Below are 12,270 nucleotides of genomic sequence, written 5' to 3'. Positions count from 1 at the left end.
ATGGTATTTTAAATGGTCGCTCTCCATCTCCATCACACATTGATCATCATACTCTCTTCTCAAAATCCTGCAATACTTTCTCAGTTCTTACTAAGAAAGTAATTGACAGCCTCACTTATAAGAGGGAGTTGAACAATGAAAACACAAGTACCTTTGTCTGTACTATTTTTCCTTGGCTGAGGGTTCTTCACCTCTATCTCTGCATATCCAAATTCTATTCAATCTTCAATAAAGGTGAAGACTTTTGAATGTCACATGACATAATCTCTCTCGCCACTGAGTACCTACAAGCACTTTTACAACATTTATAACATTGTTTTTCTCTTAAACTTATTGGTATATTACTTGTTTTCTCTGAGGAAAGATTATCTACTTCATCAGTGGTACTCACATAGGTGGCTAGCACATACAAGATATTCAATAAAACTGTCCTAAGAGAACTGTGGGTTTTAATACACCCTATACACGTCTGAATATTAATGTATTTTATGCAGTACCTGAACTACATGTACAAAGACTATACACTATGAAGGACCGAACTATATTTGCCTGTAGAAATTTATGACATCAACTCAGTGATTTAAATAATTTTTCACTTCTCAGTTTAATATTTCAGTCCTTCATCTATTAGAAATGGCAAACAGGATTTCCAAATCCCATATTTCTAAATTTCTTCCAAATCTATCTTTGGAGTTATTTTTCCTGTATTGAGTTCACTTTTCCATCACCATGGAAACCAATTACAATTAGTGTTGTTAGGATCTTTAAAAATACAACTCTATTCAGCAAGTCTTCAAATGTTCAGAAAAGTTCTTTCTCCATATGGAGAATGGAAATCAGTAGCATAGAACAGGGTAAAAACATACCACCCACCCACAGAAGAAACCATTCACCAAAGCCTAATCAACAGATTGCAAATGGGACACAGAAAGAGTTCTTTTCCTTTATTCATCTTTTATAGTTCTATAATGGCTGCAATTTCACGTGTCATACCTATGGGGTTTGTAAACAAGTTTTCTTTCACCTCACAGCCTGTGTAGCAGACGTGGAGACATAAAAAAAATGATTTCTGTTGTATAATACTATGTGGTCCACCCACCCTACCTTCAACCTCCTAGTATTTGACACTGAAAATACTACTTTAAAACTACTGAGTTCAGGATGCCAAGAGGAAGAATAATTCTACAGTAGAATTACATCTTACATGGTTAATAAGTGAAATAAGTTCTAATTCCAGCACATAAGGCAAAAACCAATAAAAGGCAAAATTACCCTTCAGATTTACCAGGAAAAAGCTAGAGACCTACACGCATCTTAACAGACCTAACAGTTTTTCTTTCCAGAATGGGAATAGAGCACTGTTTTCTCAGCTGAGTATCAGATAAAGTAACGGATGTGCTCATCTTTAAACACTAGAATCACCATCAGTTCACTGTGATGCCCACCATATGAAGAATACATGGAAAATGAGACCAAATAACACAACAGCAGAATCTCAGCCCTCATCTTACTGATGCTTACTCAAGAACATGTACTTGTCAGGAAACTGCTTCATACATATTTTCACATTTCAGTATGGTCGGGGCTTTCTAAGCAAAGAACACTGGCACCTGGGCTAAGGGACTGAACTTAACCCAGTAACCCTAAAGATGGAGCCCTCCATAGATAAAAGTTCTCTCTCTCCCCCAAGCCATGTTTACATTCCAGGGTATTTGTGAAACACAGATCTTTGCTTCTTTTTCCCAGAGATTTTGTTTACATTCCAGAGCAAAGGTCTCTCTCTCTCCATCTCAAAAAAGGAGAATGGGCAAGAATACCAGCTATCCTGTATAAGCTTCAAGTTTCATAAGTGCAGAGTTCTCTTGTGGTACCAAATCCCACTTGTAAACACAGGATATCTCTGCTTGTCACCACATCACTTTATGGAGAACTAGGGCCTAGGGAACCAACATAAGTTACTTTTCAAGTAAACAAGGGCTTGATTTCTGGTCCAGAGACTTCATGTTTCTGCTGGGGAAAGGGAGGATACAGAGAGACAGAGAAAGAGAAAAAGAGTGAGAATGTGTAGTGTGTCTGTAATTGTGGCAAGCCAACTCATTAGCTTACTAGTAGGAAAACATCTCAGACTCTTCACAGTTTCAGACTCAACAATACTATAAGTAAACTGCCTGTAAATTATAGCTGACTCCACTATAGATATATTTTTTCACAGTCCAACCACTTTTACACATCTAATTCTTGGACTGAATAATCTCAAATGAGATACAGTGAAAATCCAGTACTTAGATGACAGTGGAACTGATAACTCACTATCTGAACATTTCATTTCAAATCCTCCCCTGAAAGGACAATGATTTCCTTGTATAAGAGGGAGTATACTGCAGAACATGCAGAAAAGTAAGGCTAAGATTTTTATTTCTTTTGAGGAAAACTAAACTTTGTGGCCAGGATGAGAATAAAATTAGCATGGCTTTTATTTCAAATGATTACACATGTAGTAACAGTACTTCTGTATAAGATTTTTTTAAACTGAAAATATGTACAAGTTAATTTTTCAAACTGCAAGTGTCTTAACAAAATGGGGAGAGATAACCTTTTCATTAATTTATTTTTATTAATGATGAAAGCTTAACTGATAGGAAGTGCTCAGGTAAAGTCAGTATCCACTGCCTCAATCCTGACAACACTGTCCTTGGGTCATCGGGACAAATATGACTTTCCACATCTTAAAGATGATTATTTGACTTTACCTACGTGCTTCCCTAGAACTTTTGCCTTTCTGTAAACCCCTTTAAAATGTGCTGCACAATTATTATGTCACTTAATTCCCATAATACTTTATGATATAGTTAGAATAGATACATTTATTTCTATTTTACAAATGAGGAAACTGACGACCAGAGACATTAAGAATTTACTTAAGATCACACTGGAAATTACTTAAGGTTACACTGCAATATTATGTATCATACTTTTTAACCTTCGACTACATTAAAGATGCGAGATATTCCAGAACCATCATTTATTCCTTTTTGTTAAAATATTAGTTGAGTCAGTCTATTCTTTTCTAGCAGTACAAAAGAACATGCAGAATGGCTCTAGTGTCAGACCACCCTGATTCAAATATAGTCCCCAAAACAGTTTAAGAACTTAAGTTCTTAAACTCTTTTTACCTAAACTTCTGTACCTGAAATTGTTGTGGAGCATAATTGAGACAATGTGGAAACAGTATTTGATATAATGCCTGGCTCAGACAAAACAGTCAATAAATATTGGCTTGTATTTTTCTATAATTCTGATTACTACTTTTTAAATGAAACTTCAGGCTTTTAAAATGTTTTGTATTATTACCCCTCAATATTCCTACACTCAGGTCAAACTTTACTACTTTTTTCCGCATTCCCAGCATCAAGGCAGAAATGCATGTAATCATAGAAAGCCACGACAGCATTTTCAAGCCCCTTGCAAGCAGCTTGCATACAGAAAGCTCAAGACACAGATATTAAATTCATACTTTTCCTATTCCTTATTTATACAAAAACCTGAACTCTACCACTCAAGTTAATTTAACTTAATGTTTTGTATGAAATTGGATAAAAAGAAACACATTAAGTGATAACTTCAGATAACCAAATGATAAAGAAAATATAAATCAAACATATCCTTTTACCACCCTACACACTAGATGGCGGTACAACACAGAGCACAACAGGAACAGAGCTGCCACAGACTGATTAGGCCCAATACACCGGTCATTTCTTTGCATGTTACAAGAGATTTTTTTCCCCCCCTTCTTACTGAAAAATATTTTGTGAAATGTGAATTAATCTTTGTTTTTGGACTGCAGAATAATACAACAGGGTAAATAAGTGCAGTAACAATAAATCTGCAGAATTTTAAACTACATGTGGCTTTACTTAAAACAAAAAGCCCCTTCTAGTAATTGTTTATCCTTTTTTTGAAATTTAAATTTCTCTAAACTAAACATAAGACAGTTATAAATCAAAACCTGTAGAATTTGGCCAAAGTACTATCACAGGAAAATATCCAAACTTAAACGCACTTATTAAAAATTAATATCTAAAAACAAATGAATCATTAACAATACCTGTTGCATTCTATTTCTCCAAAGGAGAGATTAAGTAGTATATGTAGTGTAATAATAATATTTGACAAAGTTGGTTTATGACAAAGCTAGTTTTTGAGAGGCAAATCCTAGTAGGCAATACACATTATTCTCAACTCTTTTCTAGAAAAAAAAAAATATAAGAAAAACTGAACTTTCAATTCAAGAAACAAAAGGAAAGTTATGCTTAGAAATTATCAGTATGAAAAATAAAGAAAAAAAAATTTGGTTGATCAGTAAAACCATAAGCTGGTTCCTTGATAAGACCAAGATTTAATAATATCTTGTGTACAACTTATAACCCATGAATTTAAAAAGCTACATTAAATGAACAATTTTTAAGAAAATATAAATGATAAAAATCGATCTAAGGAGATACAAAAGAACCTAAAGAGCAATAATCAAATCATAAGTTGAAATGGTAAGTAAAAATGGTAAAGATTAAGTACCCAATTGGGAACCAGTTTCAAAAGGTTTTAACAGGAAAATTCTACTAACCCTTCAAAGAACAGGTAATTCTCATTTACACAAACTATTCCAGTGCATTTATTTAAAAGGGGTGGAGAATGGGATAGGGGATCAGAAATTCCCTAGACTTAAGATAGTGGGACAAGTATAGCACACAGGTTAACTTCACCAATAAATATTGATGCAGAAATTATAAAATCTTAGTAGAGTGTAAAAAAGGAATTTATTTTTAAATATATATATAACTCAGCATAATGTGTCTCAGGAATATAAAGATGTTTCAACAAGCTACTTCTATGACATGGGCAATTATCTGTACTAATTTTTACAGATATTAATAGCTTATTCAAGCTCCATGGAAGTAGACTAAAATAAGAACATGGCATGGTACAACCTCTCCTCCCCTATGCTGTTATATCTCTGTTCCTCTTCAAGTTACAACAACTTCAGTCAGAACTCATAGTTCATCTACAATTTCTTACCTTGAAGGAACATTAGCTGTCACCTAGTATTCTAGGGTATCTAGGGACCGTACTTCCTTTTCAGTGTGAAGATAAGGAAAGCAAGACCAAGGCTAACTGCACCAGCTGGTCATACCCATTCTACACCACACCAGCACCTTTCTCCTCAGCATATTATCTCTCCTATACCACACATTACAAATGAAGGTACCAAACTGAGACTTAAACAGGATGGTTACATAATTTGTTTTATAATAAATAAACACTCATAAGGAATATATATTCTTATCATATAAGAACAAATTTAAAATGATTAATAAAAACAAAATAGTAAAACAGCATTTTAAAAACCAATCGTATCTCTTCTTCAAATATAAACTCATTCATCCATTCATCTCATTCATCCATTATTCACTAAACAAATATTTATTGAGTAGTTTTTATGTGTCAACCACTGTTCTAGATGTTGAGGGGAAGAAAATAAATAATAAAATATTTAGCATGCTGAATGGTGTTAAGTGGTATGGAGGAAAATAAAACAAAGAGAGGGAGATGAGGAACGCTGGTGACTACGGTTGCCATCTTATTTAAGGAAGGTGCAGTCTGGGTAGATAGCACTGGAGCAAGTACTTTTAAAAGAGGAGGCAGCAAGGTGTGTGGCTCTCCTAGAAGAGCATTTTAAATAAAGGAAACAAAAAGTACCAGGGCCCTGAGAAGGGGGTGCGCATACTGGCAGAAAACAAAGAGGCCACTGTGGCTGGATCACCCTGTCTGAGGAGAAGAGAAGAAAGACGAGGTCAGAAAGGTAAGGGTACATTCTGTAAATCCTTGTAGAAAAGTTTCAGAAATCTGGCTTTTACTCTGAATAAGATGAAAACTAACTGGAGAGTTTTTAAAAAGTGACATGATTGGACTTACATTTGAAAAGAATCATTCTTGCTGCTGTGCCAAATATAGAAGGCTATTGAGATAATCCTCCCCAAGACAATGCTTTAGTGTAAGGTGATAGCAGAGAAGCAGGTGGACATGGTTAGATCCTGGATTTATTTGAAAGATGGAGCCAAAAAATCTGCTGATGGACTGGATGTGAGGACTGACAGAAAGAGAGATGCCCAAGATGCTCCACGGTTCTTGGCTGGCCTCAGGAACTGAAAGGATAGAGTTGCTATTTACCAAGATGGGAAGTCAGCAGAAAGAGCAGGTCTGAAAGACTGTTCTGGGCACGCTGCAATGATTGAGGTATTATTAGGCATCCAAGTGAAGATGCAGAGAAGTCAGCTGGATATACAAGGCTGGAATTCAAAGGAGAGATCATAAAATTGTCCTTTGTACATTACATATCATTATATGGTAATGACAGTACTGACCCAGTAAAAGTACTGACTTATGTCTAAATTGTTTTTTAAGAAACTGTGTCTTTCAGACTAAATAAAATTCATCATTGAAATTTCTAACATATAAGATTAAAAATAACTATTTCATTCCAGAACTAAAAGCCAGAAAGTTAAAGATTATTTTGTCTGGATTTTTAAAACGTAGAAGACGTTAACATCTCTGTCATACTAGGATATGATGGCCAACTGCAATTATAAACTTTCAGGGTCTGAAGAGAAGAAAGATCTATAAATATAAAGACAATAAATCTGTAAATCTAAGAGAAATTTCTAAGATCAGAGTGAAAAAGAGAAGGTATGTCACTACAGAATGTCCCAGAATTGGTACATATTAAAAAGCAACAACCAAGTTGGCCAACTGACAGTATGAACAACCTACTGGTTTATACTAGAGCTGCCCAGCATACAATTGATGATCTATTATTGATACATTTTACTAAGTTTTCTTACTTGTTTTCTCTTCAGAACATATTCCAGCCTTATATTGAAAATAAAGGATTCATTTTCCATAAACATGTTTAGAATCAAATGTGCTAATATTTACCTATGTAAAAAGCAAGATATTTATAAAATGATAAAGAATAAGAACTGAGACATAGGAACTTTAACTGCTTGTAGCAGATAGAACGTAGGATTGTTTAGAGGTAAATATTATTGTTTTTGTTTTTCTTTAAATGACGTTCAATCAGTCTATCAAAATGTAAAACCTTATACTAGCCAAAGAGACAACAGCAACCCAAGATAAAAAACATAAGCATGTAAGTCAAGCCAGGATGCTATTATAGTTCTTTTGCTACACAACTTAGTTAATGAAAACTAATGTTTTCCTCCTGACAGTATCTGACATGGGTAGAATTCATCCAGAAGCAGAAGGCAAGCAAAACTGGTAGGTGTGGTATGTAGAGGCCAGTCTCCAAAGACACAGAACAGAGGCAGGACAAAACTTGGCAGAAGAGCTGTGCCAAATAGAGCACCATCAACACAGAAAGAAGATTCTGGTGTGGACCGGCAAGGTGCAGCTGGGCTGGTTTCCTTTGAATCACCCTTATCTTCCATACTCCAGGCCTCCTGGTCAATCAATACAATCCTGAAACATCTCACTCATACACCTCATATATGCAGGGTCACAAACTGAGTTAGTATCATATCTTTTTTCCCTCTTCTGCCTAAGTAATGGAATTTTACAGGGTTGAAGTAAGTGCAATGGGGAAAGTGAAACATGGTGTGACCCTCTAAAATGAAGATTACAGGTCTGTTCATTGGTAGAAAGTCTACCTAATGTGTTCTCCCCATAAAAATTAGACACAGTCCTCCAATTAAGAGGACTGGACTCTAATAACAGGCATTTAACAAAATCTCAGGAGAGCCTAACGCAGCTGAGTAACAACTGTCTATTCCCTACCCACATCTTCAATGCAGCTATTATAAACTCTTTGAATACAAAATAATAAAAGCTTAGAACTATGATACTATTTAGCACAACCTCATTCACCTCATAAAGGAAATAAAACCAAAGAGGCCAAGCTACTTGCCCAAGGTCATAAATTTCCTAAGAAGCAAAAAGAAAATTAGAATCTATGTTTGTGAACTAAGGCCAGTGCTTTTTCTATTTCATTATACAATGTTTACCATTAACAGTTTTGTTTTTATTTTAAATCAGATGCTTTAGAGATTTCCTTTCATATAATGTTAACATTTAAATATTCTTTGGACTGTTCTTAGATCTCTAGCCTCCTATTTCTTTTCACTTTGCTAAAACTCCTCACAATGTTTACTGCTCCCAAAAGAGCTCATTCACCCTTGTAAAGATTAAAAAAAAAAAGCAAAATAAATTAAGTAGAAAATAATTTATCTGATTGCAAGCTGAGTAAACTAAATCACTCAAACAGATATATCAAATGCTTAACAGTCACAAAATGAAAAATGTACTCATTACTGTTTTCTTAATCAGCTCTTCCTGACCTAAGAAATTTATCATGTTAACTGCAATCTCAAGGATATACACACTAATGGAACAAAATATCCTTTGTTTGATGTCACAGCATTATAAATCTCTAGTGCTATTTTAAACTGTCAATTTATTTGAAATAGAAATGTCCTTCATTTTCATAAATCCTATAGATCAAATTCATCTCACTTGTTTATGAAATAAAATTACAAAAAGTAGCACACTGACACAAATCAATCATGTCTCAGGAGTTTTCTTCTGGAGAAACGGTGGTTAGGGCAAGGACAGGAAGTGGACTACCTCTCCATGTTGTGTGTAGAAATCAAGACTTTTTTTTCTATTAGCCTATTTTGAAAGACAATGTAAAGAGTGGCTTTTGTTCCCCTGGAGAAATACAATTTTTTAAATAACCACAATCTGGCTATTTTTTAAGTTTTTAATAGTTTTTTCACATTAATACATATATAATGTACAAAGGACATCACGCTGCCAATGATATAATAAGAGCAAAGTATGTAGCTTGATGTCAAGTTAGATTCAATAATTTGTATGTGAATGCAAAGGCAGTAACAGTAAAAACATTTCTGAAAAAGAAGAATAAAGTGAGAACACTTTAATCTACCAAGTATCAAAGCTCAGAACAATTAATTAAGACAAGGTTACGTAATTTCAGAATAGAAAGTCACTACACAAAGCCATGGACATATGGAAATGATATAGGAAAACGGAGGAGGACAGGACTGATTTTCCTTAAATGATACATGTTAGTGTGATGGTTACTTTTATATGTCAACGTGACATCAAGTATTTGTCAACAGAAGAGAAGAAAGATTTTACCTCAACCAATAAGACATCAATTTAAAAAAAACTACTTCAAAGTGTCATCTATTACAGATCCATAGATAAGCATGTAGATATAAAGGTAGATGTGTAAATCTTAACTCCAGATGTAAGAAATATCTCAATATACCTGTATGCTGCCGAACTCAACATTCTCATAATGGAAATGCGCACATTCAGCCATCTTCGGAAAGTGACCTTTAGTGAAGGGTAACCTGAAACACATGAAATAAATAAGAAACAAGATAGTGAAACAGTAAAAATTACTAAGTTTAAGGGAAAATACAATGGGTTTAAGAGCTCATGCAAGCAAAAATATTTAGTAAGCACATGCGCATGAGCCACACATCCACACAAATCCTCTTAAAAATACACTGAATCAGATGAGTACTACATTTGGTGTACAGATCAAAACCAAAAATAAAAAAAGCATCACCGTTATCTCCTAATTTTGACCCAAATCAATGTCCATAGAAACACTGTTATTTTCGGCAAATGTTATGGAAACTGTGAACAGCCAGCTTCTAACCAGAAGCAGCATTCCCAACACAAAGTACAAAACTAGATTTTACCTGTGAATGTTGTCACAGCCCATCAGTCCTGGAGTGGTGGACCTGGACGCAGAATGAACATTTTTATCCTTGTCTTTCCTCTACTTACACATGAAGCATAGCTATCTAACTCTATCAAGTGAAAAGATGGTTTTCCTGTTTAAAACTGATTACCTTCAAGTACAGGATGAATAGCCCTTATTCGAAATGACACAGACACCAGAAGAGTTTTGGATTTCAGATTTTTTCAGATTTTGGATTTCAGATTTTTTCAGATTTTGGAATATTTGCATATATCTATGGGATATCTTGGGGCTGGGACCCAAGTCTAAACACAAAACTCATTTATATTGAGGTAATGTTATACAACATTTTAAATAATTTTGTGCATGAAACAAAATTTTAACTGCGAACACTCACATAAGGTCAGGTGTGAAATTTCCCATTTGTGCTGCCATGTTGGCACTCAGAAAGTTTCACATTTTGGAGCACTTTGGATTTCATAGCTTCACATTAGAGATGCTCAACCTGTATTTCACTTAACACTCAACTCTTGGCATCTACTTCATGCTCCTCAAAGGCAAACCTGAAATCTAATAATCTCATAACTCAAACAATAAAGCTGATATTTCTGAATGAATGAGAGCATGCACTAAGGGTACCAAGAATGACATGGTTAGACTGTTCCTATCAAACAACTGTAATGTAACAGAAAATGACATAAGTTGCTTCAAGAACAAAAATAAAGTATATTTTAGATGAGTGGATAATCTGTAGGCCTATTCCACTGACTGCTGAATCATAATTTAAGAATTAATAATTGCACAGTAACAGCATATTTTTGTAAAAAGTCTAAATAAAAGTTTTAAGAGAACTAAAGAACTGATTTCCATTCGTAGGAATTCATTTAGAACCCACTGTAAAGTTATACTCACTTTTTCACATGCTTAACCTTCATACTGGCTGTACTGCCACACGTCTTAAGAGTAAGATCTCCAGGAATCTCTGGAACATCTGCACCTCTTGCCTTAAAAAATAAAGACAAAATATTTATGACTGTTACTTTAGTATTACACTTTTTTAAAAAGCAGGTTATAATTTATGTTAATAGTTCTGCTGACTTTTTACCTACAAAATATATCTTGGTTTAATAATCTTAAAATTGCTACTTACTTGAGTTTTAATTACTAAGAATATAAATTATTCACCTGATTTAAATATTCAGCTTTACTGTATAAGGGAAATTTTTCTGTGAGAATAAGAATTTTCACGCTTTTGTAATCAAATTTCAGAACCAGCTATTAAATATCTCAATACGAATTAAAATTTCCCCTGGAAGTTGTTGGAATAAAACAACCTTTGTTAAATAATTAATAAACATTAAAATGCTAATATAAACACAGAAATTAAGAGATTAAAACATGTATTTCCCACACCAAAATCTGAACATGACATGTATATATTACTTCCAAATTACTCCTTAGTCTGTCATAGTTTTCATAGTGGTGAATTCTTAACTTCAGTGATATAATCAGGTACATCATTTTTTTAAAAACAAAATGAAAAATCAAAAAGTTCTTAACACTCTGGACAAAATAAAAGTCAAGTCCAAATATCTATTTTAAAAATAAATTTGTGCCATAATACCTATGATTTATAATTTTTAAAAAACTGAAGTTGAATGATGATAGCCCATGCCACATGATTCAACAGGGGAGAATAATGTGGGATAAGCAGTTAAAGTAAGTTGGGAGGAGATTCACAACCTTAACTTTTGTAATTTTTCTGGTGAGAAAACGAAAAAGCCAGACAGTTTACATACATGTTTTTTTTTGAAATAGGACTTTTCAAAGATACGAGGTAACAATGTATGAACTTATGAGAATTAAACCTTGTTACGGCATCACAGTGTGCTGGGTTCAATTTTCCTTTTTGAGGTTTTTTTTTTTTCTTAGCAAATTTAACTATTTATAAGGGTTGGTATTTCATGATCAAGACTTCTTAGATATATTTTTATTCCTCCTTAGAGGTCTCCCAAAGAAAACAGAGTATAACTATATTCTTTAGTAATGAAACAGAACTCAAATTCCATCTTGCAGCTACCATATGGATTCAACAAAACTTTTTATAAATATAAGATAACATCTTGTCTTATTTTTCCTCTATCTTGAAACAAAGTTACTTCATAATCCTAGGTATTATTTCATCAGTACTCATCATCATTCAATTATACCCTATCATACTAGAAAAAAATTTTAAGACTAAAATAAAAAGTATATTTTAAAAAAGGGAAAATGAAATAATATCCTAGAAAAAGGGTTGACAAACTTTTTCTTAAAGAGCCAGCCGGTAAATATTTTAGGTTTGTGGGCCACATTATCTTTGCCACTATTCAATTCTGCTATTGTAGTGTAAAAGTAGCTACTTATAAATGACCAAACACAGCCATGTTCCAATAAAACTTGACTTGCAAAAACAGGCA

General features: G+C 33.8%; 1 protein-coding gene across 5 annotated transcripts in view; it reads right to left on the bottom strand.

Moving 5' to 3' along the window:
* The window catches only part of ARHGAP32 (Rho GTPase activating protein 32), a 307,294-nt gene that overhangs the window by 153,569 nt on the left and 141,455 nt on the right, over positions 1 to 12,270 (bottom strand). For 2 of the 5 annotated variants that reach the window (XM_030794518.1, XM_030794519.1), the window contains exons 3-5: positions 10,724 to 10,815; positions 9,810 to 9,851; positions 9,368 to 9,452 (exon numbers count right to left, since the gene is read on the bottom strand). In XM_030794518.1, coding sequence (XP_030650378.1) covers positions 9,368 to 9,452; positions 9,810 to 9,851; positions 10,724 to 10,815 — 219 coding nt within the window. Of the gene's footprint in view, positions 1 to 9,367; positions 9,453 to 9,809; positions 9,921 to 10,723; positions 10,816 to 12,270 lie in introns of those variants that run through there. The other 3 variants (XM_003253401.4, XM_030794520.1, XM_030794521.1) reach the window with 2 other exon arrangements.

Source organism: Nomascus leucogenys, chromosome 15, assembly GCF_006542625.1.
Source record: "Nomascus leucogenys isolate Asia chromosome 15, Asia_NLE_v1, whole genome shotgun sequence".
Taxonomy (NCBI): Eukaryota; Metazoa; Chordata; class Mammalia; order Primates; family Hylobatidae; genus Nomascus; species Nomascus leucogenys.
Note: the sequence above shows the minus strand (reverse complement) of the source record. Positions and strands in the feature narration are given on the sequence as shown.